Raw genomic sequence first — 27603 nt, forward strand, 5'->3', positions numbered from 1 at the left:
AATTATAGTACATATACTTTTTTTGCTTTAATCAACTCGTGCACTCACTCTTCTAAGAAGTCGTAGAACCGAGTCAGCGTGTTTGGAAACGATTTCAAAAGAAAAAGGACAAAAAATGCGAACGACAACAAAATTAAAGCTAAATCTCTTTCGACTGTTGCGGTATTGATGGAATTCTTTAGTTTTTGCGCGTCTTACTAATTTTCGCATTCAATGTGTATTTCATATATGAGAGAGATAAATATAAATAAACTCATATTAATCGATTTTCTATGCAACCACTTCACTTTTGTACCGAACGTTTTGTGGGAGCCGTGATGTATGATTGTACATTTAGAGTCTCCTAGCATCTACTAATATGTTTTATACAGGTTTCGATTATTCAAGATGAACAAAAAAACGAAAATCACTAAACGTTATTGGAATTGCGATATCCCTCCCATCCCGCGGTCAGAGCGATAAAACTGTTTGGTAATTCAAAAAAATAGAGACACACCAATGCAGGGAGGGCGATCATTTCTCGACCAGTGACCGCTGTAGGACCGCCTGCATATCAGCATCAAATGATTCACCCTTGGAGTAATCGGCATTAAACCGCTCAACCAACTTCGGCGGATCGGCACTACCATCCGGTCGCTTAAGGCTACCGGTTAACGGACCGTTAGATGCTGGCTTCGAACTCTTGGCCGGTGGTGGTAGTGTGGCAACGAAACCAACACCACCGTACCGGGTACTACTACCGCTACCAGTACTAGCAGTCGTTGTGTTAAATGCACTGAACGCATCGTCAAACTTGGCATCAAATACGGGCCCACTAGAGAAGGAACCAGATCCAATCGTAAGATTATTGTTGTTCAACACATTGCTCGTATCCATTTTGGAAAATTCATCCTCGAACGATTTCATCATCATCGTTGAGGCGGAAGTCGTAGATGGAACCGTGGTTGCCGTTGCGCGGAACGGATCCATCATCAGACCGGCGTCGGTAGCATCGCTACCCTCCTTGCTACCGAATGCGCTGAACAGCGAGTCCTCGGTTTGGTTGGTGTTTTTTGAAAAGTTATCATTAAATGCATCAAACGGATCGAGCGTGAATGGTTTCGTCGTTCCAACGGATCCTGCGGCAGTCCTCGGCACAGCAGCAATATTGTTGTTAAGCCGATTGACGGTATTGTTGAGGCTTGATGTATCGTTTGCACCGTCGCCGGAAATTCGCACACCCTTGAACAGGTCGTCCAGCTGTTCCAACGAGTTGGTGGACGTTTTGGTGAATTTGACATCGAATTTGTCCGATTGAATGTGGTTGTTGTTTGCCGCATTGGTGGTGGCTGTTGATGCAAAAGGATCTAGAGAAAGTTATGTTAGAATACTGTGTAAATCATCAACATTAGCAGGGTAGCATACAAACCTTCGGAAGATGTGACATTAGTGTCAGTATCGGCGAAAGGATCCTCAATGTTAAACGGATCCTCGTACCGATAGTCCTTGAACGGATCGTCTGCAAAATCAACGACCGGTGTCGGTGTTGGCGCTGAGGACAGGTTCGGAATGGGTGACGCCGGAGCAACCGGAATGGCCGGAGCCGTCGTTGTAGGTGGAGTGGCCGCTTCGATAGTAATCGGTACGGTTGAGGGTGCCATGTTGAACACATTACCACCGGTAAGAGATCGATTGCTGCCGAAAGCGTTTCCACTCGAGGCAAAAGCTGACGACGATGACGACGCTTGTGCTTGGGAAGTTACTGGTTTGAGATTCTGCTTAGTAGGACACAGCACCATTTGCCACCCGCCAAAAAACAACAGATACAGAGCAGTGTGTGTAGGGTACGGTGGTTGAGTTTGATTGTTGCACACAAATTCGTACAGAGTGGTGTCATTGAACAGTGTATTTGTGTTTGTTTATCAAATTGAATAAAGAAAGAAAAAAAAAGAAAATGAAAGTGAAATAAGTGAGCAAATTAATACGTGAGCAAGTAGAAACATATAAAAATGAACAAGTCATAATGGGATGTTATATTAAAACAAGAAACACATTAGGAATAAGAGTACGAAAACAACTAAAATATAAAACAAATAAAAAAAGGAAATGTGAAATAGTTTTGGCACGAACTAATTGCAGACTTAACCAAAAGAGAAGTGAAAAATAAAGCAAAAATAGACCAAATTTACAGGTGTATGGTAAATGTGTTAAGATTAGGTTTTTTTAGCAGAGTAAAACAACAGCTGACACCACGTGCATTTTCAGGAGCACAGGTCTGCTAGATATCGATTGTGCGATACATATAATATATGCGATTAACATAACTGATTATCAGCTGTATTAGAAGCGTTTGATTGGGCACAATTTTCATTCGTTCGTAGAGTATATGCACAATACTTTTCGTAGCATGTTAGTTACTCCTTCCTCTAAGTACGGTTAGTAAGATAGAGAAAGAGAGAAGAATTAGTAGTTCGGATATGTTGCAGATAAAGATTAAGCGCGCTGAATGCACAAGAACATCCGGCATTAGTGGGGAACGTCAGCCAAACGATCATCACCACGCATTACCACTAAAAATAGAATAGGTTTTGAAAGAATAACCGTTACACACAGAAGAGATGCGAGTTAGTATCGGGTTGATTTTGCGTTATTATCTGTATTTTGTTTTCCCTTCAGATCGCTATGCAATTGGATTGCCTAAGGGATTCTGTGTTTGTGTATGATGTGTTGAACGCTTATCTGCTAAACTATATGAAACTATGATTTGTTCTTTCGATGCTTTTTGTTGTTATTGTAACGACGCGTTTAAGCGTGAAATGACGAATATTATGTGCATACACAATACTACATTAATTATTGGTACATCGCGTGTTTAATGATGACACTAAAGCGATTATGTTTGCCAGAAACCAGAATAGAATGCTATTATGGTAATATTTGGTTTGCTAAAATAAAACTTCAACATTATTATTGCGTCTATAAGTGCATACAAAACAGAGTGTAGTTTAAAGTAATGAAATCAATTCCAAGGAAGATATTTCGTATATGGTGGGCCTGAATATCTACTGGCAATTTAAGTCAAGGAAGTCAAAATTGGCGGGCCTATATCTCCCGAGGCTGCAGAGTCAAAGAAGAAGTGAAAGAAAAACATTAATTTTTAAATTTTTCTCAAGGACATCCTTCAAATAATTTTGTATACGGTGGAAGAATCAAGTAGAAATGACTGAATGTGAGCTCCTCAAGATCAATTAATACGTAATAGATCAGATAATTGTATATCTCTTATCACAAACATAGACAAAAACATCCAGAGACCTGATTGGCAGAACTATTTTGTTCATTATTTTTCAAATCATCTTTTTTAATCTTAGGAAAACATCCAAAGAGCTGATTTTTGAACCTTATATTTTGTATTTGGAAGGTTAAAAAATAAGTTATTGACTGATTGTTGTGAATTTGTATACCACCGATGAAATAGACTTGTTCTGTCGCCAGTCTCTAAGAAACTCTTCTAGGCGTAATGAGTTTTGCTAGATTCTGCCGGCCATGTAATGGCACAAGCATAAAACATTTACAGTCGAAGGACGCATCTATTCGTCTTCTTCCACGGCTCTTTAGCACTACAACCTTGAGAGCGTGTCATTTTCTGGCTCTCCTTGACTCAATTTTAAGCTGCAACCTTTTTGACACTACAACCTCGAAACGTGTTTACCATTTTTAGCTTTCCATGGCTTAGTTTACCAGTTGCAGGATAGTCAGTCCTGCCTACGGGGGTGCAGTCATGACGTGATCTTATATCCGATTCCATCGTATGAAGAGACCGGCGTCATTACCAAACCTTGACGATTAAGCCACACCAATTTTAAAATACACATATGACAAGAAGTGTACATGAAAATCGTTACACATATAACCATAACCATCCTGTTTCCAAATTCAGTTAAAGATCTAATAGCTTTACAAACGTTAGAAGTGTTGTCAATCCCTAATAAAAGTTTTTTTAAATTAATTTGTTTACCATGGTTTGAATTTTATTATCGCACATTAACAATATAACTTTACTGTTATCCCGATCAAGACAAAAATTTTCCCAATATAACTCACTGCAACGTTGCGTGTTAATGGGTATGGAATAAGTAGTTCTAATTTAATAGCAAATGCCTTTTTGCAGCTCGAGCGAGCAACTTAAAAAAACGATCTGGTGTAGGTGTGATTTAAGATGAATTTTACTCTAGATGAAAGATTCAAAGCTGTATGAACATGCGCGCTCTTGGTTGGTATGCTTGCACGGTCAAGATGACGTCACAGTTTGTATCAAATTGCTACAATTTTACGATGTACTTTTAACAAACTGGAATCTTAAAACAACAGTGCTGTGTGCCCAGAGCTTCCAATTCGCATTCGAGGATAACGAAATGTGTGTAATCAATTCGCTCTACTCTAATAAACAGCCAAATAATAATAAAAAATAAAAACAATTCCCTAAACCATATCGCTCCTTCCCTGCATTTCTTCTCGCAGCATGCACAGGCCACCCCAGTTGGCAAATTAAACCGACCTTCCACAACACCATTAGTCATACCGTATGTGTGTGTGACAGGAACGAATGTGATTAGATAGCTAGGGCGTCATATAAATCGTTATCTCCAGGTAAAATTAAAATTGTGCTCCACACAATCAAAACTAGAAATCAACCAAAGAAAGTAGCACCCCACCCAAGGGAAAAGGTTTGTCTTCTAGAGTAAAGCTACCAGAGCTAATATATGCCAAGAGAATTTGTTTAACACTTTTACATTTAATCCCAATATCCGTTGTGGTAAATATAATATGCTTTTCGATATATCTAATGCATTCGATCTTGGATTATTTTTCGTGCTACGGTCATGTGTAATAGTGGTCTGTATTTTTTTATGTGTGGGCTTTTTTAATTTAATTAATTAGTCGTTTTGATTACAGTTTTTAACAATGAACAGGAAAACAATAGAATAAGAATATTAACATCACCACCAATCATCACCATCGTATTTTTGATAGTTTTTAGCAATTGAGATTAAGTTCATACAGTTCAGTATTATTACTATTTAAACATCCCCAAACATGGGAAAAGTACGATATTTTAATACTTGAGTGACAGTATCTCTGCTTTAAATTTTAGACTTGTTTTGTTTTTCTTCCTCACAATAGAGCATTACACGTGATGATGCGGCGGTACGATTTGATTCGATGCGATTCGTTATATTAAAACTCTTTCTCACTATCTCTATGTACATCCCGTACGCGATGCCAGCACACAATATTAGCATGGGAGTTCGAATAACAGACAGAGCTTAAACATAAAATATGGAGCATCTGGGGGCGGGATGCATCGTTTTTGCTTTCCCCTTTTTCCTCGCAGTTTTTTTTATAGTATCCGGCAGTAATTAGACTAAATTTTTGTGTGAGCTTCTTTCTATTTGATGCTGTGAGATGGTTACGTGTGCATTTGGATGGAGCGCGCGCATTTGGTGCAACAGTGTTTCGAGTATTAGTTAGACGGATACACGGATGTACGGTTTTTGGTACACTACTACTAGGTCTGTTATCTTCCGTCTTGCGGCTTTTTGTTTTTATTTTTGGTTAATTGTTAGTCACTCTAGTAGCTCTAGTATTATCGGATGATATTCACTGAAACGCGCGATGAAACGATATAGAAGTGCAAAAGAAGAAGAAGAAGAAAAAAACTTTGTTAGATATCGTAACCGGTGCGCCACACACAGCAAGAGCCTGTGCCGAAATTGTGGTGATATTTAACGAAGCAAATTGTACATTTAATTTATACGATATGTGCGATAACAGTAGTACTCGCTACTCGGAATGATGTTAGGATTACCAAATTACTGGAAAATAAAATTATATTAGGTCCGCAACTAAAATTTCGCTGTTTGTAAACAAAACTATCACTTGTAATCACATCATTGACCTATCTGAACATAGTAAACGAACTGTATCGTAAGATTGAGGATTTTATTATTTCTTTTAAGTATATTGTGACTTATGCTATCTGGAAAATGTTGAATTGCATGCCAAATTACCATCTTTTGCGGGAAGAGCTACTTTTCTTCTTCAATTTGAAGAAAACAGCTGCTCTGGAGCATCATCTCCTCAACAAGTTGACGAAGATGTTGCTTGGTGCCAATCACGCCGAAGCCGTGATTGGTTTCGGCGCTTTAAAATTGGCGATTTCGATGTCAACGACAGTATGCGTGAAGGAAATACCGCCAAGCTTTGGCAACGATCAGTTGATGGTGTTGAACGATAAGAATGCATGCGTGGAAAACTGGGCCCCCCATGATTTGAAACTGCTATAACAACTGCTGCAGCCGAACAACAGGAAGTGTTTTCTTCTTCTACTCCACCCGCCAGCCAAATTCACCAGATCTTTCAGAATTCAGATCACACAAGGAAATACAAAAATGGCACGATACGTGGATAAGACGCGTCCAATTAACAACAGGTTTTTGGGACGGCATGCATGCTCTGCCAAAAAGATGGATAAAAGTTTAGGCACGTGAAGGTCAATACTTTGAACGAGTAATTTTGTATCATTGTTTTAAAAATAATCAAACATTTTCCTTAAAAAAAAACAGCGAGATCTGAGTTGCGAACTTAATGTACAGCATAATAAATGTTTTATACCTTTATATACAAGAGATAAAATACAATAAAAAATATAAAAAAAACACCTACCAAAACTATAAACTAATTAAAGTTAAGTTATTAAAAAAACACAACAACCAAATAAGTAACGCAATTAATTTATTATTAATTTTGTTAGATTATATTACTACACTCTAGCTCAAGCTGTAAGAAATAAGCATGCATCTGGTGTGTTAATACGAGTTTGTTCTACAGTGATAATAAAGATATCATTAGTAGTTAGTTCGTGGAGTATGGTGAAGAATATGAAGAATAATAGGGTAAAATATTAAAATCAACAAAATGAATTGTTCTAACTATACAAAAGAACATTTGTGCTAGGAATAAATGTAAGTAAATAGGAAACCGCCATAACATGAAGGTAGTGTATCGTGCAAGATGACGTTGAAGCGAGATAAGATGGAATAAAAATAAAATATAACAAGAGAACAACAAACGAGCGAAGAGGAAAACGAAACGATGGCTTGATGTGGAGCAAAAGGTGGAAAGAAAAACGAATTCCGATGCAGAGTGAATGCTGCGTGTCATGTCCACCTAGGGTTCGTGCCAAAACGATAGATAATCTGATTGTTGATAACTACCTTATTGTCGAAGTCGGCAAAGTTGGCAAAGCTGCCACCGCCGCTACTATCACCGAATGCATCCGACGCCGGTGGTGCAGGTTTGGTAGGCGTAGGGCCCTACCGTACACGTATGTGATGTGATTGCGCGCAGAGGACAGGATAAAATTGTCCAACAGTTCGATAGATATGTTTGTGTCAGGTTAGAAGAAGATATTATGCGGAGAGGTTAAGAAAGAAATAGAAAGAAAGAAAAAATACAGATAACAAACGGTTACAAGATGCTACAAGTGTGTGTGTGTGTATTAGTACCGTACTACTTCCCATCAACTATAGGCTACTCTCAAGGACAGTCCGTGAAAAGCGACACACTACCAATGAAACGGAGCCCAAACGGAGCATAGCTAACTTACCTGCATTGGTCGTGGTGGTGCCGGACGCGGTGGTGGTTGCTTCGCTTTCTTCGGTGGCAGGGCTGGGCTTGGCGATTCTGGCCGCGGTGGTGCAACGGATTTGCTGGGACTAGGTGTCAGCGCGTGACCGGCAGTGGTCGGTGCGTGCAGTATGGCAAATGGATCGCATCCGAACTCATCTTTGGCGGGCTAAAATAAACAAAATGGCGTACAAAGTTAGTAGTAACTGAGTCCTGTTGGGTTTACTAAAAAAAAAGGCGTACAAAGTTAGTAGTAACTGAGTCCTGTTGGGTTTACTAGGTCTACAATCTTCACGGTTTATGACTACAGCTATTCTTGGAGATTTATGAGATACTCTGCTTCAAAGTTAGGAGATCGAAAAGAAGAGCAGTGTCACTGCGCTACTCCGAGCCTCCGATTCTGAGAACAATTTAGGTAATTATTTTAAAACCATTATCCAAAGTTGTCGGGCAACTTCAATATCAATCTTTGTTCTCGATTCTACTACAACGGTACTCTATGATGTTAGCTGGTCAACAGGTTTTACTTAGAGTTAGCTCGCTTGTCCAGGTAATTAGGCTTAGTTTTGTAACGTTAAACAAAAGAAGATATGTACATTTAAGGAGAAAAAAAAAATCATGTATTTATAGTTTCTAACAAGATTTCAAAAACTTCTTTTCCAGATAGCTAATAGTTGAGAATAGGATATGTAACCCCAGATGATCAACGACTACCAGGCAAATAATGTTTTTGAAGCAACACTGTTCACTTAAATAAAACAATTGTAGCTTTTGAGTGAACTGACAATATAACTCATAATTCACGTGTACTCAGAGTAATTTTAGAAAATCGTTTTGGTCAAGTCGTAGACATATTACATTTTATCCTTTACCACCTCTTCTTCATTCACATGCTTTTACTCACCTCTGCAGCACTCCCTTTCCGTTCACCGAAAGGATCGGCACCGGCTGATGCGAACGGATCCGCACCACCAGCACCACCGCTAGCATTCGTCTTCGCACCGAACGCACCGAACCCATCGTCTCCGAAACCTCCACCCGCCGTGCTGTGAAATCCTCCATTCGAACCAACGTCGAACTGGGTGGTGAAACCGTTCGACTTAAAATCATCCCCAAAGCCCGTTTCCGTCTCGCCCGCGCTAAACCCATTCGCTCTATTATCACCGAACGGGTCGCGCTTGTTCGCATTTTCTACCTCTTTCTCCTCCAGCGCTTGCTTAGCCTCGCGGAACTCGGGCTCTATCTTGAGCGAATAATCCGACACCAGTATCGGATCATTCGATTCGATCGCCGAACGGAACATTGACAGTGCGTCCGTCATCTGACGCTGGTACTCCTGTATTTGAGTAACCATGGCCTTCACCTGGCTGATCTCCAGCTGCGTATCCTGCAGCTGAGACGTCAACCGGTCGACCTCTTTGGTGCTGGAATTGTACTCTTTCTCGAGCGATTGCTCTTCGTCTTTCAGCTTCTGCAGCTCGGAACGACGCGAGTCCAGCTCACCTTCCTGCTCCTTCAGCGTGGCTTCCTGCTTCTGGCACTGTTCGCGTATTTTGGTCACCTGTATTTTGTGTGTGGGTGTGTTTTTTTGTATTACCGGACGATAGGTAACGGAAACACAATAAGAATAAAAAGAAATGTATAAGTGCATTTGTATAGCGCAATTAAAAACGAGTAACATGTAAAACAATTGCTATATATTAGGTGCGCAAGAAAAGCTCCTGCTATTTTGAAATTTATTATTGCATTTTTCGTGTTTTCTGATGATTGATGATTGATGAGTGATGATTGCTTAAAGGCTTATTTGCACACCTGATATATACTTGAAGGAATGGATTATATGGTTGATGTTTCAATCGCTAGGATTCAGGAAACACATGGGAAGGGAATAAGGAAGTCGTTTCACAACTGTCCGGTCAAGGTGGTTATAATGCTCCATTAATAAATTGTTCATCCGCAGTGGAAAAGTTAAATAGTTTGAGAACATATCTCTGCTATTAAAATAGAATCCTATTTCATTGCCCTTACAGACTAAACAGAGAAAATATATTCATAATCAAATAGATTATATAAAAGTAATAAAAAAAAATATATATTTGTCGTCCAAAAATTGTAATATTTTATCAATAACTCCCCAAGAAACATATAACAAACTGTATGCCAATTGAGAATAAAATAATAAGAAAGCATAATAAAAATTAAATTAGATTGTACAACACAAAAACAATGTAGAAAAAACAGAACCAATAAAAAAAACCAATAAAATTGAGCCACATTGACCGGACTCGAGAAACGCATGAAACAAAATAACACAAAAAAAAACTAATAAAAATGAAAACCATAACCAACGCACAAAAAAATGAAGTACATAATTTTCAATGGAAAGAAATAAAGGTCTTAAAAACAATGTTACAAAAAGGGAAAGAAAAAAATGCAAATCAAACGGGGAAAATGATGAATAATAGGCGGCACACATGATACATACACAAACCACTAAAGGAATATACAAAACAGAAACGAAATGAAATGATAAATAGAGGGAAATCATAAAATCAAACGAACCTGTTGACGAGCTTCGTCAATGCTGGACGCTACCTCTAGCAAGGCTTGATCTACATCTACTTGCTAGTAGTGACAAATGTGGCACACCACCCATTCGTGATAATTGTTTTGTATGTTTTGTTTTTATTCAGGATGTGTTGACACAAGCACAGATCAAACCATACGCACGAGTAGTAGTAGTAGTAGTAGTAGAAGTTATATAAAAACCCAACAATTGCAAAAGAAGATACGAGCAAAAAAATTAAGCGCATAACGATAAATCAATTTCATTTAAATAAACGAGTAAATGCACGTTAGTTGTTGAGGCATTTTTTTTGGGTTGGTTTTAGTACCGCTGTTAGTTAATTCGTATGAATTTAATCATACCGTGTTAGCTGTTTTCAAATGTTTTCACTATTATGCATTATTCACTATATGCACTGGTTAAAGGTTTAATAACACAACATTCATATTACAATAAACAGTATTATTCTACGGCGCAAAATATGATCAAATATAAATTGATTGCCATAGGATTGTATTTAACTTATTTTAATTGACAGAAAAGGAATTGGATAGTATGTTTCAAATGTGTATAGGATGAAGTTGAACCATAGGATGAAAAGAGCTGAAATCTTGTGTTACTCAAGGATGAAATTTTGCTTCCGAAGGCAACTTCGAGCTCTTATGTGTTCTGTACAAGTATTCCCGAATATTTTCTTTGCCATTAGAAGACACAACATCAAAGCTTCATACGAAGTAATTTGTTCTGTACGACCAGATTAATCGCAAAGCACATTGGTTCTTCAACTGGATCGTTATGAACTTTCAAACACTTTTTGACTGTCCATTGGCACAGTATGCGTCAATGTCCGTTTCTTTTTTCTTTTTTCTTTGGCATTACAACGTTCAGTTTGGCTAAGAGGCTTCGATTTGCTATTTCTAGCTTCATTGACATGATTAAAGTCGTAGTTTGATGGTCGGACTTTAGTACAGGGCGACAGCGTAAACGGGAATCGATACCCGGACCTGTCTTTCGATGACAGGAGTGAATGTAACATCCTGTCTGGATTGTCTTCCTGTGCGCAGAGATAACTATCGAGCTGCACGTAAAATTAAGGACATGATCTCCCAAGGTTGTAACACCAACGAATAACAAGAACATAAAATGATGATAAAACGCCTTATATTGACTGATATCTAGTTTTTGCTGTGGCGAACTTTTTATTTGGGAGAAATTAATTTTTGTTTTCGTTAAAACGTCCTTATTATTATTTTAATTGTGATTCGTGTTAGCATTAAAAGGCAAAATAATGCAGATTCTTTTATTTGAAACATACTGTAACTAGAGATGAAATTCCACTATATTAGTATTCAAGTTAAAAAACAGAATCATTACAAACAAAATAAATAAAAAAGAAATGAAATTGGGTCAATTTATCAAGCACAGATTAAAATTATAATGGAGTGAATGAAATATCGTACAATGAAATATGGACGAGAATCAATGAAATATTACTGGTTTAAAATGCAGAATTAATTTCTATAACATTAGATTGTATATCGAACTATAAGAAAAACTAACATTATTAGAAGTTGATACTTAAGAACTGATAAAACTGAAGGAGCATTGCAAAATTGTTAAAGGTTAGAGCCAAGTTATCAGTTACTTTGTAAACCCAAACACAAACATAGCTTACCGAAACCCCGGGTTTAATGTTGTTCTAGCAATAAAGCTATTGGGCCTAAAAGCACCAGCAAATTTCTGTTTCAGTTACTGGCCATTATCGCCGAGAACAAGCACGGGATGGGGTGATCGGAGTACAAATCGCGAGACTGATAAGATAAATTTACATAGCTCCGTAGAAACACCCAAAAACCATGCGCTCACAGCAAGCAATCACAACTGATGCTCCAAAAAAGAGATAATTAAATCTCGCAAGAAATGCAGTACGGAAATAGCATCCGGACATTAGTATCAGGTTAGGACTAAAAGGGTGCTACACTTTTCATTGGTTAGATTTTAGCATTTTAGAAAAAAAAAAGGAACTAAATACACCACAGACCGGAGGCCTGGGAGGACCCGTTGTGTTAGGAGTGTGCGGTGGGGTCCATGCCACACCAGTTAGGTTAGGAGGATAGTTGGTAAAGGATACGGTTTGTGTGCATTCTCATTCGCTGCTTACCTGATTCTTAAGATCATCCAAGCGCTTCTGCGCTTCACCTTTTTGGTTTTCCAGCTGCTTCAGCGTTGCCGTTAACGTGTCCAATTCGCTCTGTTGCGGAAAGAGAAATCGAGTTAGTAAGGCTGGAAAGACAGGACAACATCTAAGCTCTTACCTGCAGACTACGCAGTTCACCGCTCTTGATTCGCACATCAGCCTCCTTCTGGGCGACTTCTTGCTCCAGCAGGCGACGCTCCTTCGCAAGCTCGTCTATTTCTTTGGATATCATTTCCAGCTCCGGATTGCTGTAGGTTGGCTGTGCTGGTTCCTGAGCCGACGAGAGTGTTTTGCAGTTAGTACAGTTAGCATTCAACAATCAAAACTAGTGTTGGGTGAATCTGATTCAGATTCATGAATCTGAATGAATGTTTCAGCTGATCGAATGAATCTGAATCTATTCTAAATATTTAAAGATTCACTAATCTTTGAAGAGTCGATTCTTGATTTGAATGACGATGAATGACTCTTCCAAAAAGATTCGTTAAGTTACTAATCAAAGCGGTTTTTAATCTCACCTGCGCTTGAATGAGCGAACTCTTACGCAAACTGGGCGGTACCATGTTCGGGGCCAATGCTTGCGGCGGTTCAATACCCTTTTTGGCTCGATCAACGAACCACATAGCAAGGCAGAACTCTTCCAGCTTTAGCTTGCCCGACTGGTTCGTGTCACAGAGTGCCCAGATGTGGGCCAGCATATTCTGTGCCACGCCCGACTGCAAGAAAACGTCCTTAATCTCCAGTCCCGACACAAGCCCGTCCCGATCGGTATCGCTCTTGTTGAAGATTTCTTCGTACTTGCAACGCTCCAACGGTGACACAACCCAGCTGGTCACCTCGATCGGTGCGGACACGAGCGGTACCATCGGTACGGGTGGAATGATCGGTGCGGCGCCGCCACCTCCCGTCATCGGTGGCGGTGGTCGTGCGAGTGCAGCCGGAAGCGGCGGTACGACCGGTGGTGGTGCAATGTCTGTCGGGAAGTTGGCCACAAAACCACCCCCGCCATCGGCAGCTCCATTACCGAACGCGTCGAATCCGGCACCGTTCGATGGTGCGCCATAGTTGCGCTGTAGCTGTGGAGGCAAAACGGCAGGGATGGCTCGTTTATCGAGCGCTTCGTACACGAGATGCATGGCGACACAGAATTCATGCTTGTCGAGGCTACCGTCCCGATCCTGGTCAGCTAAATCCCAGATACGGCCGAGTGTGTCCATCGGTAGCTTGGAGTTTAGCAGCGTAATGCGAACCTTCGCACCCGGCAGCAACCCATTCATGGGACCGAGGGAATCGAACAGTTGCTCGTACTGTTGCCGCTTTTCCGGTTTCATCGACCAGTCTGTACTTTCGGCAGGAAGCAGTTTAACCTGTGCCGGTGGCTTTGGTAAGTCGCCCTATTTTTTCGATTTCGAAGGAGAAAAATAAAATTAACAGCAGAACAGTAAAGTTGGTTGAATGCAACTTACCACCCGTGGAGGTTTCGAAAGGACATTGTAGATGTTTTTGATGCTTATATCTGAACCTTCCTGTGCCAAACCGATCAGCTTGAGTGAGACGAAAAAGCCTTCCTTGGTGAGAAAACCCTTGCCGGTTGGATCGGACAGATCCCAGATCCGGCTGAGCACGACATCGCTAAGGCCAGACTTTTTGAGGAATTTGGCTGCCGCTAGTGCACCGATCTCGTTCGTTTCTTTTGGATCCAGCTTTCGGGGTGAGATATGGATATATGATATATGATGGATATATGGCATCAAGCGTTAAGCTGTTTTTATGTTACGCAATAAGGATGGATTTTATTCATTACAAATCTTTTTGTTCAGAGAAATTCTACAAAATAATCATACAATTGATTTCCATGTTAACGAGCTAATCATTTTAACGAGAAAATTTCAAACTAGTCTTAAAAACATCTTGAAAAACCCCCTCTAAAACTGCTACCGGCACGTACACTGAGTCAAAAATATTTCCGTACAGCAAAAAGACAAGGATACAAAATAATTGTTAAATCATATTCAATCAAGTTTGAACAAATAATTTTGAGCATACTCTAACAGTTTTTCCGGCTTCTTCCGTGCAATATAACCTCGATATCCTGTACATGGATAAAGCATTTTGTACTGCTAGCGAACTGACTTTGATATTTGTTTACATTGTCAGGCTGTGTACAACTTTGGAGATGCCAAACTACGGATTTTAGGGGTGCAGGAGTCTCCAGGGATTTGGTCTTCTAGAAGGCATGAACCACATTTTGAACTAAAAATCGCGTACAACTTGCTACGCCTGCAACTTTGGGCAACTTGTCGCCTTTATTAACGAGATCATTGACGCAGGAATAATTCAACTTTGCAAGGCAGGAAATCGCATCGCTGCTTTTGTTTTTTTTTTAATGAAAACACCAGCCTTATAGTATCGCTTTTATTTATTTTGTTCTAACTAAATTTTGTTATCCTAACTAATGAAAAATATTATTTTTATAATCAAAGTTTGAAAAGATACTTCCTGTGCTGGCAATTTTTTGACACAGTGTATATTTAGCACGCACTAATCCATTTATCGATTTTCCTGCAACGGGTAAATGTTTTTTGGAAGGAAAAAAGGTAGGTCAAATGTTCCACAGAATCAGTGCCTTTACTTGGTTCTAATGGCATTGCAAAAATGATTCGCCTGTCTCGCATGAATAGATTTAAAATCCTTGATAAACATGTATATAGAATGTTAGTCGAACAAAATCGTTTGATTGTATCGTTAAAGGGATCTCCTGATTTGGTGCTCGGAATGCGTGGAATATGTTTAGCCTTGATTTTGTTTTTCCTTCAACTCACCTGTTTATAGTAACCCTCGTATATCAGGATGTGGTCTCCTGCGATCTGTAGATGACCGTAGAGAAAGACAGAAAAGTACACAAACAATTAGACATACACATTCTAGTGGCAATCGATCCGATAACACCTTATCGATGTTTGTACATCACAAAACTTAAATCTGTTCGTCACTTGTTTTTGTTACTTTTTCACTGTTTAAGGTCACTTCACTCGATAAGCTTGTGTAGCAAAAGATTCGATTCACTTCTGACGAATAGTTTGCGTTGGAATGGGCTGTGTTTAGCCAACGATACATGGACCGATCCGAAGCTTCGATTCACTCCAACGCATTTCTCCACTCCACACACTGATAAGCGCTTGGGCGACATAAAAGGGCGTGTGTTGTAAAGCACCACACCGTTTGAGTGATTTCTTCATCCCAATAAAATTTCTACCCTCTGTTGTATCTTGTCCACCTCCTCACGCCATAATCCAAGAATCGATTCTTTTTGACCTCTGACCGCACCGACCCCGCAAAGGATCACATATGCGTTTGTGCGAAAACCCTCTTTAGCTCACTTCTACGAAAAAGCACAAAACACAACGATGCTGAAAAGAGCCACGCCAGAATTTACCTTCGCAATGTCGGTCATTATTGTGTGATGGATTGTGTTGCTGCTGCCGTAGGACGTGATGAACAAGTGCGTAATCGATCGGTTCTCGGTGGGCTTTCTTAGGTTTGGGGTATTATGGTTTTTTCTTCTGGCCGCTGCTGCTGCTGCTCGCCTGTTGTGTGTATCTTCCTTTGCCGAAAAAACGGTCCGTACATCAAGAAAGCTACTGCTTAAAAGGGGCCCCTCCGTGTGAGATGCACACGACGAGATACACGGGACGTAATACTAATAATGGTGCAAGTAGCAGTCGTGTTATCTTGCCAAGATGCGATAGAGGATTGTTTGTCTTTAGCTTCACAACACACAACACCAATCTCACAGTGAATTTTTAGGACGAACACGAAAAGTGTTTCCTGCTTTCGCACTGTACGCACTTTTTTGCCTTCTCTGCGCCGTTTGACAGCTTTGACGCAAGAGCTCGAGCTTTTCCGATTGTTGTTCTCTGTTTAGCATGTGTGCGTGTGAGCGAGAGAGTGGGCGCTGTCAAACGGTGGCAGATTTGCAGTGGCACACTGTGGTTTAGGTTGCTGGTCAAATTTTGATTTGTCTTTTTAAATAAATATTATGTGCAACGCGATTGAATGCTTTCTGGCTCTTGCAGGAAATAAAACCGATAGTGTAATTTAACAACCGCAAACACAATATCGAAACAATTTTTTACCAGTTTGTTCGAATGTTTTATTTTGTTGTCATTGTTTTGATCGTCTTAGTACTACTATTTCTGAAGCCTATGCGAACGAAACCCGTACTGTTCAGGGAGAAAGGAAAACAGAAATGGAAAATAAATGCGTTTTCCGCACTTTTCTAAACAATCTTTTCGTTATTGCTATTATCGTTTACAACTAAATACCCCTATATACTAGCACATCTTGCCTGATAGGAAAGGAGAAAGGATAGGAATATTACAAACGGAGCGCCGGTAGTAAGAAATAAAAACAGAATCACATTAGTTGAATGCAAAACATGTACAAAATCCGGTAACGCGTCGAACGGTTGTAACGAATTTGGCAAATGTTTCAAAAAGAACTTGGTTGAGCACCTACTAGTGATGGTGACCTAGCGTCAGGAATAGTGGTGCCAATGCACCCAGTATAAGTAGCCCCAGTTCGTAGTTTTTCAGTCCACCCGGACCACCGGCAGATGGGGACGGTTTCCCACTGACGGCGACCGATGAGCTTGGCGGTTGCTGTTCCAGCAGACTATAGTTTCCATGATGATGTCCATGGCCATGACCATGGCCGTGATCGCTGCGATGTGTTAGCTCTGGCAGGACGTGCACGGTCGCAACATAAAGGAAAGTACCGGCCGAAAACAGCATAGCAATGCCGGTTGCATTGAGCGATTCGAGTGTTTCCTTCTGTTCGCTACCGATGCCGAAGTAAGTCAGTAGGGTAAGAGCTGGTGCGGCTAGGGCAAAGATGAGCAGATGCTTCCGGATCCGGTCCCGTTCGACTCCTTCGTGCAGGAGGAAACTTACCAGCCCGAATGCTGCCGGTGCTTTGTGCAGCATAATGGCGAGGAACACGATAATTTCTACATCCGAGTGGCTCGTGGTGGCAGCTGCACCGAGAGCTACACCATCGGCTGCAGCATGCACGACCAGTCCGATCGTGGCAGTTAGATTGCGCTCACTCGAGCCTTCCGTACGACGGGAGGAAACTTGATCCACAAGCATCATGAACACAAAACCAAGCACCAGGGACAATCCTATTGTAGCAGAATGTTCATCATTGCTGTGCTCGTGCTTGTGATCATCTACCGGAAGACCGGACGACGTTCCAGGGCCTTTCGCTGCTTGTTCTAACGATCGTTCATCGTACAGAGATCGAATTCCTTCCGGTATGATAACGGTCAATGCCGTACCGACAAGCAAACCAGCACCAAATATTGATACATTCTTTAGTTTTTCCTAAAACGAAGCACATTGATTAGTACAACGCTAAAGACCTAAGGAACGCAACCGTGCCGTTATCATCTTACCTCCGATAATGACATTATGAGCGGTATATTTCCGGCCAGGTACGACCCGACCAACATCACGATAACCAGCGCGAACAGCATCGCAGTTTCATCCATTCTGAAGCGGGTTTTTAATGCTTTTGTGTGCTTTTTCGATTACTCGGCTAATAACTGTAGTGTGGCAAAAACCGATGATGGGTTCCCTCTTCTGCCTTGCCAAATGCTGATTGGGGAGGGTGGAAAACCATCCAATATTGATGACACGGCTTCTCTATTACTGCTGACCAGACATGATTGCACAATTGCATCACAACTCCTCTCCTTCCCTAAGAAAGTGGAAGCGAGCGGAAGTGGTCACTTTTTTTGTTTATACACACGCGGAAGGTTTTACTACGTGTCCTATGCTCGCTTGTGCGGTGGACGCACTTGCTTTCGTTGGGAATGTTTTGCTTGTTTAGGTAAATTTCTTCTCTCTTGCGCCTCCTTCCCTTCTTGGTGTGTTTGCCAAAAATTTTTGACACATTTCCGACGGTTCGCTTTGTTGACATTCGGTTTCATCGTTTGAATTGGTAACGATTTTGAGGCATTTAAATTGCGTTTTTGATGTTTTTGTACATGTGAGATATTTAAAAAAGGCTTGACCCTCCATTGGTACTGTTTATCAAAAACTTATCAATCCTTTAGCCCTCAGAAAAGCCCTAGAAAAGCGAACCATCCGGTTTGTTTACTTCAACAGCTTAGAAATATTTCAAACATGCTTGCATAAAAATGACTTGTTAAAACTTTCTTGCAACGGATCTGCGTGAATATTGTGCAATCTTTAAATTGCTATATCTTTTTTATTTGAACTTAATCATAACCTTAACTTATAAATAACATAAATTGAATTTGTATCATGTAACTAAAATATTAAACAGATCAAATAAAAAGTTAAAGTGTCACTTTGCTAGATTCCCAATGCACACTCATTGTGTAGTGTTGTTGTTTTGGTTCCTCAGCGACTTCGTGCTGACCGGTCAGCAGTGGTGCGTGAATGCAAAAGTTGCACAGTTTGAGTTCACTTTTTAATTCGTTTAGAGTAGTTTCTCGCCGGTTAAACCGTTCATTCGCTACAATGGATAAAACGTTCAAGTTGAATACCGGTTACAATATTCCCCTAATTGGTTGTAAGTATTTCCTATTGCAGCTTGTCTGTGTCTCAAAACAGCCAATCTTCAATACTCGCCGGCGGTAGCAAATGCCCTTTCGGATGGATTGTTCCACGGGGTCATTACATATTCATAAGATCGAATTTCAAATTCCGGGTTCACCGGCCTACCCCGCTTTCCGTATCGAAAGGTCTTTCAAATGCTTTTCAATCGTGCGTTTTCCTTTTACTTGAACTATCCAAAAACAAACAAAATAGTCAGAAGATTCTTCTAAGTCGAGGCCACATTTTGTTTTGCTTTCGAATTTTAGTCGGTACATTCCAAATCCACGGACAGGAGCTAATTTACCAAGTGCTGGATTATGCTCTGCGCGCCGGCTATCGACACATCGGTTCGTATGGAAATGGGACACGGTGGCGGTGTTGGTGTTGGTCTGGGAAATTTACATAAACGCTTGCCTTTTCTGGTCTCTCACTCGCACGGAAACAGATACTGCGGTCGTTTATCGCAACGAGGAGTACATTGGAAGTGCGCTGAAAACGTTGCTACCGAAGTACAATCTGAAGCGTGAAGACATCTTCATTACCTCCAAGTTGAGTAAGTAAAGGGAGGCGTTTTGTTTCTCCTGAATTGAGCAACTTGTATTGAGCATTTTTGCCTTTGCACTTCAGTTTCTCAGGCAGGAAAGGATGAAGGATTTGTGGAAGGGATGGTACGAAAGTCGTTGGCTAATTTACAAACCGACTATCTCGATCTGTACCTTATCCACTGGCCCGGAGTGAGTGGTAAGTGATTTGATGGACTTTTTTCTTTTTTGTGCAAAGTGGAATCTAATTAAACACTTTTTCCTGTCCGGCTAGGTATGCAAGTAACGCATCCGGATAATGTAAAGTACCGTATGGCCACCTGGAATGCGTTGTGCAAGATGCAGCGCGAAGGTCACCTTAGATCGATCGGTGTATCAAATTACACGGTGAAGCATTTGAAGGAGATGCTGGCGGATTGCAAAGGGGTAGTTCCAGCGGTGAATCAGGTACGGGATGTGATTAAAGACATTAAAAATAAAGCGACATTATAGCACAAATGTCCAACTTTTCGTATTCCAAACAGGTTGAGTGGCACCCATACTACTATCAACCGGAACTGCTCGAATTTTGTCGCAAAGAGGGCATCTTCCTGCAGGCCTACTCATCACTCGGGTCGTCCAACACTACCGAGCTTCGGAACGACGCGACGGTCCAGGCAGTGGCCACCAGTCTTCAAAAAACACCCGCCCAAGTATTGCTTCGTTGGGCGTTTCAGCAGGAGATCGGTATCCTGCCGAAAGCACGCTCACGGGAGCATATTGAAGAGAACGTGGCACTGGAGTTTGAAATTCCGGCGAAGGAGATGAAGCAGTTGAATGAGCTGCAGGCGAGCGTTGGTCATAAGTTTGCCTGGAACCCGGAAACGGTCGTGTAGGGAGGTTCCTTTTTTGGGACGGGATATAGGTTTGCGTGTTTGATGGTGCCTTTGAGGAACCTTGGAGATGTTGCTTTTTTCATAGTTTGTTGATAAGTTTTAACCTTGATTCATCTTCACTCTGCTAAGCGTAAATGGTCAAAAATTTAAATTGTGGTGGTTATCTTTTTGAAAATGGAATTTTAGAGGTAAGGAGATAAGCACAATTCATATTTCACATTAAATATTAAACAAAATGGAAATCGATTTAGCCAATCGTATCGCCAGCGCTTGTCTGGCCAAGTTTGAAAGTCTTCCGAAAACTGGCAAACCAAATGAATCGTTCGAATGGACAATTCTGTCCGCAATTGTGCTTTTAAAAACGCTCCAAAAAAACGCGAATGACAAGACGACCGAAATTCGGGTGGTCGCCCTCGGTACCGGTACAAAATGTTTGCCCGGCAATGAACTTAGTCCCAGTGGAGACCGGGTAAATGATAGCCATGCGGAAGTATTAGCACGTCGTGCCTTTTTGCGCTATTTGCTGGAACAAATCGAAAATGCTTGGAGCGATGAAAAAGAAAGCATTTTTGAGAAGCAAACACCGGAAGGTGGTAAGCTTGCCTTAAAAGCTGACCATTCGTTTCATTTCTTTACCACCCACAGTCCGTGTGGTGATGCGAGCATATTCGAGGCCGAGCGGGAAGATGTTTCATTGCCAAAAAAAGCACGAATGGAACGAACGAATGATGACGAAACGAGTGTTGGGTGTTGCATCTCTTCGGTTGAGGAAGATAAACGACCGGTAGGAATGACGGGTGGTAAGGTACTGCAGCCCGATGCGGACCATGGTGACCTAATGGTGCAAACGGTTGGCGTGGTACGAACGAAACCGGGCCGCGGTGTACGGACGCTTTCCGTTTCCTGTAGCGATAAGTTGGCCCGCTGGAACGTGCTCGGTGTGCAGGGCAGCTTGCTAATGTTGTTACTCGATCGGCCAATCTATCTGGAAAGTGTGGTGCTGTCGGACGGTACGGATCATTCGATAGCGGCCATAAGACGTGCGCTTTGGGGTCGTTTCGATGATTGGGCTGAGCGGGAGAAAAATTCGATAATGCATCCGTTTTGTCGACGCCGGCCTACGATAATTGCGGCAAACAATGGACGAATGTTTCTGTATCGGAAAAATCGGTCGCTTGTTGCGGATGGTGGCAAATATCAACCATCGCCGTGTGGAATCGTTTGGTGTGATGTAGCAAATAGGTAAGTTTTTTCATCGTTAAATTAAAAAGGGGTCAGGGTGGAAAAAAATTATCATGCAAAAAATAATAATTATTAATATTGGAATATTTAGCCCCTCTTTTCCTGGAGGCTTTGTGTTATAACTTAAGTTCTTTTTTGAGTTTCTCTAAATTGCCTTGGACACAACTTGATTGGAAATGGCCTAGAAAATGAGGTTGGATAAAAAAAATCTTCATTAGTAACTTTTTTCTGCAGCCAGCTATCTTAAAGGCAGTGAAGGCAATATAATTCGCTATACTTCATTTATCCTGTGGGACCGCAAGCTAGGAAGGCTAGAAAGAAGAACCTCAAAGAAAGCCTCTTCGAGAACTACAGTGACGGACAATAATTTAAGATCGTTTTATACTCAATATTTAAGCTGCTGCTTTCGATACTTCTACTTGGGACAACTTTACCAAAATTTGGTGGATTGTTTGCCTGAGTTCGAACTATCTATTGCAATTTTGTTTTGATCTATAAGTGCATAAAGTATTGCACAAGAATAAAAAAAAACTTGAACAAAGTTTTGTGACATGTGACTTCAAAAAGCTATGTTTATTATTATTTTTTTTATTATATAGGACTACCAGGCCGTACTGAATTTTTTTTATGATCAAAGCTTGCCAATTCTAGTGTTGAAAAATAAAATAGAAAGGAGTTGCTCAAAACTATAAGGAATTTTTTGAGGTCTTCTGTATGATGGTCTAATTTTTAACAAAATAGAAGAAGAGATTTAAGAATCCATTAAGTGATTTACCTAATTACAGCTATATACTAAAGTATATGGCCTACATGGTGACATCCGACTATAACATGGCAGAACCATAATATCTTGTTTTTTTTTGGCTTGTATGTTTGAGTATAAACACACTGATTTACGCAGGGGTAATGTAGATAGATAAGCAAAATGTACACATAAGCCTTTGATCTTTGACGAGGACTTTGTACAAAACTAACCGAACCCAGTTAGTTGCATTTGAATGAAGGACAATTGACGTGCCGCGATAATGACAGTTTCTTCTAGCTGAACGGTTATCTTTCCATCGTTAGGTGAGATGGAGAATGGCCAGGATACTGGCTTAGCAGACCATGAGAAGTCAGAAATCCATTAATTGTTTCGAGCGAAGCTTTTGTAACATCTAATAAGTAGAAGGTATTGAGTGTAGGAACTTAGGAAATTTCGGCGGTTCTGGTAGATGGAAGCAGAGAAGTGCCAAATCCGCCTCTGATACTGAGTGATCAAAATTATGTCCCACTAGACTAATGAAGTTCTGTTTAAGTTTAGACATTTTAAATAAATAGATTTCACGGAAGATCCTTTCGCTCTGATCGTTCCATCCTTGCCAATTTCTGCTTTTCCTACGCCTACGAAATCCATGACTACAGCGTGATTTCTTCTTCAATCGCTTTCCATGGGTCATTGGGAATCTAGATTCTCACCTAAAGAGAAGAGGAGAGGATATTATAATGCCGGGTGTTGTATGCGAACCGGTGAACAGGTCCCAACGATTCATCACACTCTCTCCAAACAAAGTTCGTCGACAGTTTTGCTTATTACCTATGCAAATTGGTTAAAACGGATTAAAATTTTCTCTATACACAACAAACTAAGGAAACATGGGTCCTGAATGATGAATCATGTAGAGCTTTAAAATATTACTTATTACCAATACATTAGTGCTGAAGAGAAACAGATTCAAGTAGCATATACTGAAAGGGCATGAATTGTTTCCTAAGCAACTTGTAAAAATATCCTTTCATGCCACCCTAAAGCTCAACAAGCTGAAACAGTCACGTATGAAATCGATAACGACGATACAGTGAACAACAACTCCTACCTACAGTGAGCGGTTCCTACCAATGCACCAGCAACGGGCGTAATTTAATTACACATTTTCACCATAATTACAAGTCACCATTTCCATTTCCGTTCCGTTTTACCATCCACCAGAGGGCAGATTACACTGCATTGCCTGTTTCTTTGCGCTGTTTCCATTGCAAATCCGATTGCATAAACCGTTCCGTGCACTCCTTGGAGGTCATGCCGATTCGCTACTGTGGTGCGTTAGTTTCTTTCTTCTACTGGTTCTTTTCTGATTTTTTGTATAAAATTCCCTTCAGCACGAATTCGTGTGCTGAAGGCGGTGTGTCAATTACCCGGGTTTCCCTCTTGTGCTCTGCCAGGGGATTAGTTGGCGAGAAGGAAACGGCACATAAATAATTATTTCTTGCACGATTGCGATTACGATTTTTCCAATGCTGGAATAGCATGGTGAGGTTTCTTTGGCTAGTACCCAAGCACAACAAAATAGGTAAAGTCGTTGCAAGAATGGGGCTAAAATGGGGCCCTACTTTTGTCACGATAATTGCCCCGTAGTCAGAAACGGATGGGGCAATTTTGTTTACCACAAATTATGACGTCACAAAATTTTTGACGTCATGGAGATGTGCAAAAAAATTGATTTGTGTATGCTGTTTTTTTCTCTTTCGCACTGCTTGTTCGTTCTTCCATGCTTTTTGCTCTGTTTCTCTTATGGATCAAGGTAGCTGCTTTTGAGCCTGTGTGTAGAGGAGAGATTGAAATATGCAGTACTGTTTTTTCTGGATATCTAGAGGTGAGCAGGAGAAGTGAGAATTGAACTGTAGAGAGAAGAGATTGAAATATGCAGTACTGTTTTTTCTGGATATCTCTAGAGGTGAGCAGGAGAAGTGAGAATTGAACTGTGATTATTAGTGTATAATGCATATTTACCATATGATTTGCTGCGGCGGTGATGCGATGGTCCTTTTTAGTCGTGATAATCTAGTGTGGATCGGAGTAGGTTTTGTTTTACATGCGCTATATAGGATCGCAAGTTAAAGAAAATGTGTTTTTTGTGTACATTCTTGTATTTGTATTTGGTAAATGCAAAACTAGCAAACTATAATGAATATCATTGTTGAGTTTCAATGATCCATGGTTTTGATAAGAATCGTCGTGGTGGACCGTGATGTAATGCATCGCCTTTATTCATTATCATCTTTTACTATTTAAGCAAAATGCCGCTGGACAAAGAAACAGATGATATGACGTTTTCATCTGAGTACAACCAATTTGTCAAGGATCGATCGAAAGGTAGCATTCAAATTGCATTTTGTATGGTTTAAACAGCTTTTTATAAATATATTGAAATATTGTGCGTTAGCTACTGACACTGGAAAGGAAAATACTGTTCCAATTGCAAAAGGTATGTTAACGTGGGAAAAATTGTATTAACTACTTTGTTAGTACTAAAGTCCGTCGAAGGATTCCGATTTGTCCACAGAAAAGTTTTAGCGGTTAAAGGAACTTTAACGTTGGCTTTTTTAAAAAGCTTTCAAATTATGTTTATGGAGCTATGCGACGCGTTGGTGGAAAGCGCGCAGTAACGAATTCCATCAACTATAGACATTTTATCGATAATTTGATTGAACGTTTCGTCAGTGTTGATTTCATTCTCATCTCACAGGAAGAACAGCAATCGATGTAGTCAGCCAATTCGACACATTCTTCTTCGGTCTGGTTCATATTTGGTACTGGACTTTGTTCTGGGGTTGGCGATGTGCGCTGCATTTCATGGTTTAAATTGCTCGTGGCTATATTTTGGGTATGTTGTAAATAATAATATAACATAAACACTACGATGAAATCGAACTTTATATTCTTTAAACTTGTGTAATAAAGTCAACTAACATGGTTGGCTTGGTCCTGCATCCTGATTATCCTTTCCCTTAGGTTCCAGCGCCATATACTTTGCAGCTTGGCGATAAAACATGCCAGATTTGCGCAGACGTTTTAAGTCAGCCATTACAAAAACGGTAACAACACTTTCAAATAATACTATTTTACAAAGATCTCTCAGCTGGACCAACACCCAAGAAATAAACACCTATTAAAACTGAAATGAACAACTAAATACTTTGTGAGATAATGATTTTTCCTGTATTTAAAAAATATATGATTCTTTTAATATCAAAGAGTTACAAACTTCATGGCACCAGAATATTTTTTTTGGCTTTCACTTACTCCGCCGTCTGGCGTGATTTCAGACGGTTACGCGTTTAAAGGTACGAGGCGTGTATGTATGCGTTTGTGTGTGAGGTATAGCAGTGCAAGCAAAGGAAAACACCCGGCGTATACACACATGTATCGATACCTTTCAGAACAAAAATTTACTCCGTCTATACTGTCCGTGAGTGCGAGAGGAATGACATACGAGTTTGAGCGAAATGTAAAACCAATGCATCGATACGATCTAGACACAACATCGATATCGTTGGCAAACAAACATTGCTCGGCCTATCTCGTCTGTAAGTGCGAATGAAACAGTTATACGAGTGTGAACGAAACACAGAATCGTACGGTTACGGCAAATCCAAAACCTCATGACGTCACAGAATACTCGTACATAAGTGTAAACAAGTGAGCTAGACGATTTAGAGCAAGACACACGCTGTTTTGCCCCGTTCGTTTTGGTTGGGTAGCAGGGATAAAGAGGGTGTCAAATGCAATTTCGTTTGGTCTGGAAAAATGGTCACACATCCTTACTGAGCTGTAGCGATGTTACTGTTTCCGTTACGATTCGATTTAATAATTCTTGTTTATAGTTGTGCTCATGTTTTAGTTATTATTTTATTCCATTTTGGAGTTGTTTTTTTCCCTTCAGATTTCCTGATTGCATTTCCATTTACTGTAATGCTCTACTTCTCACTACGCATCGCGTTCTTAACAACTTGATTCACTTTGTGCAATTAAATGCTTGCTTCTTGGGTTATGATTGTTCACGGGCCGCTACTTTATACTTATTTCTATTTGCAGGCCCCACGAGGTGGAAGTAGCTGGTCGTCGACATGGAGTGACGAAGCGGAAACTTACTACACCGGCAGCTCGTTTGCAGATTTCTAAAATCGAATTATTTCACCGTTTTGCACAGTCCTATCGCCGTACAGTACTGGCAGCCAGAAATACTAGGAACGTTTTACATAATTTAGTTCCGAGCATACCTTCGGGTGGTGAATCCAGTGTGGCGGATCCTGGTGCAATGGTTCAAGCGGAAGATAGTAAATTGCCGGCCTCGGAAGGTATTCCGAATATTGCCAAACTTTCTTATACGGATGCGAAGCGACTATCGGTGGAGTATGGTAAACAATGGACAATCGTGCGGGATAGTATGTTTGGGAAATGGACAGCAAAGCCAGATAGTTTGGGGCAGTTTTACATTGATTTGGATGAAGGGATGTAGGTAAAAAGTTTCTATTTTTCACTCGGTGGATTTGTTTATTGAATATGGGAATGTTTATTTAGGAAGTACGAGAATTTTCTTTATCATATGAAGAAGAAATATAGTTCAAGTTACAAAGTAAAGTCTTTTGCAACATTTTTTTTTCATTCCGAAATACATCGTTTTATCTTCATCAGGGACTGAGGCAAAGGAATAGACTTTTCTGTTCGCTGTTTAATATGGGCTTCGTTTTTTGTGTTCATTTACTCTAACTCCTTGACTTCCGAGATTATTTGGACAACATTCGATTGACAGTTGTGGTGATTTGCGAGATATAGATAAAGTACCTGCTTGAAGGTGGTTCGATATCCCTGGACGAAGTCATCAGTGCCATTAAACAGCTGAAATGTAACAAATCAGCTGGCAGCGATCCCCGAACTGTTCAAGATGGGTCCGGAGAGGCTTGCCGCTATCATGCATCGGCTGATTGTTAAGATTACTGTTAAGAACTACTGAACGAGTGGAAACTGGGTTTCGTACACCCGGTGTACAAAAAGGGCGATAGGATGGACTGGGCCATCACAGTCCTGAATGCTGCCTATAAGATCCTGTCCCGAATACTCTTCTGC

At 40.5% G+C, this 27603-nt stretch overlaps 5 protein-coding genes across 5 annotated transcripts in view; 3 read left to right on the plus strand and 2 right to left on the minus strand.

The window, feature by feature from the left end:
• LOC126565343 (glutathione S-transferase 1-like) overlaps nt 1–27603 on the plus strand; it is a 190646-nt gene that overhangs the window by 12149 nt on the left and 150894 nt on the right. The gene's annotated exons all lie outside the window — the stretch shown is intronic.
• LOC126565800 (epidermal growth factor receptor substrate 15) lies at nt 512–15932 on the minus strand. The gene is made up of 12 exons (XM_050223010.1): nt 15868–15932; nt 15254–15298; nt 13898–14134; nt 12950–13825; nt 12550–12702; nt 12396–12485; nt 10231–10293; nt 8573–9229; nt 7649–7837; nt 7257–7355; nt 1409–1754; nt 512–1346 (listed from the first exon to the last, which is right to left on the minus strand). Exons 1-12 carry the CDS (start codon nt 15883–15885, stop codon nt 514–516), a joined length of 3606 nt encoding a protein of 1201 aa, XP_050078967.1. The 5' UTR covers nt 15886–15932; the 3' UTR covers nt 512–513.
• LOC126565058 (zinc transporter ZIP9-A) lies at nt 16949–18006 on the minus strand. The gene is made up of 2 exons (XM_050222197.1): nt 17887–18006; nt 16949–17815 (listed from the first exon to the last, which is right to left on the minus strand). Exons 1-2 carry the CDS (start codon nt 17980–17982, stop codon nt 16949–16951), a joined length of 963 nt encoding a protein of 320 aa, XP_050078154.1. The 5' UTR covers nt 17983–18006.
• On the plus strand, nt 18899–20474 carry LOC126565066 (glyoxal reductase-like). The gene is made up of 6 exons (XM_050222204.1): nt 18899–19031; nt 19324–19404; nt 19503–19610; nt 19685–19798; nt 19874–20046; nt 20124–20474. The coding sequence occupies exons 1-6, from the start codon at nt 18899–18901 to the stop codon at nt 20472–20474; spliced, it is 960 nt and encodes a 319-aa protein (XP_050078161.1).
• On the plus strand, nt 20709–26995 carry LOC126564626 (tRNA-specific adenosine deaminase 1). Its single transcript, XM_050221707.1, has 2 exons — nt 20709–21716; nt 26572–26995. Exons 1-2 carry the CDS (start codon nt 20710–20712, stop codon nt 26993–26995), a joined length of 1431 nt encoding a protein of 476 aa, XP_050077664.1. The 5' UTR covers nt 20709.

This window comes from Anopheles maculipalpis, chromosome 3RL, assembly GCF_943734695.1.
Source record: "Anopheles maculipalpis chromosome 3RL, idAnoMacuDA_375_x, whole genome shotgun sequence".
Taxonomy (NCBI): domain Eukaryota; kingdom Metazoa; phylum Arthropoda; class Insecta; order Diptera; family Culicidae; genus Anopheles; species Anopheles maculipalpis.

What these genes read in the sequence shown, in the direction of transcription:
- LOC126565800 (XM_050223010.1), bottom strand. An exon ending in ACGAGGGTTACTATAAACAG is followed by an intron (nt 14,135 to 15,253) that starts GTGAGTTGAAGG and finishes TCACCCCGAAAG; the next exon opens with CTGGATCCAAAAGAAACGAA. An exon ending in TTGCCGACTTCGACAATAAG is followed by an intron (nt 1,755 to 7,256) that starts GTAGTTATCAAC and finishes CCTACTAAGCAG; the next exon opens with AATCTCAAACCAGTAACTTC.
- LOC126565058 (XM_050222197.1), bottom strand. Translation starts at nt 17,982, where the DNA reads ATGGATGAAACTGCGATGCTGTTCGCGCTGGTTATCGTGATGTTGGTC. An exon ending in TCATAATGTCATTATCGGAG is followed by an intron (nt 17,816 to 17,886) that starts GTAAGATGATAA and finishes GCTTCGTTTTAG; the next exon opens with GAAAAACTAAAGAATGTATC.
- LOC126565066 (XM_050222204.1), top strand. Translation starts at nt 18,899, where the DNA reads ATGCAAAAGTTGCACAGTTTGAGTTCACTTTTTAATTCGTTTAGAGTA. An exon ending in CAATATTCCCCTAATTGGTT is followed by an intron (nt 19,032 to 19,323) that starts GTAAGTATTTCC and finishes TTCGAATTTTAG; the next exon opens with TCGGTACATTCCAAATCCAC. An exon ending in TAGTTCCAGCGGTGAATCAG is followed by an intron (nt 20,047 to 20,123) that starts GTACGGGATGTG and finishes TATTCCAAACAG; the next exon opens with GTTGAGTGGCACCCATACTA.
- LOC126564626 (XM_050221707.1), top strand. Translation starts at nt 20,710, where the DNA reads ATGGAAATCGATTTAGCCAATCGTATCGCCAGCGCTTGTCTGGCCAAG. An exon ending in TGGTGTGATGTAGCAAATAG is followed by an intron (nt 21,717 to 26,571) that starts GTAAGTTTTTTC and finishes TTCTATTTGCAG; the next exon opens with GCCCCACGAGGTGGAAGTAG.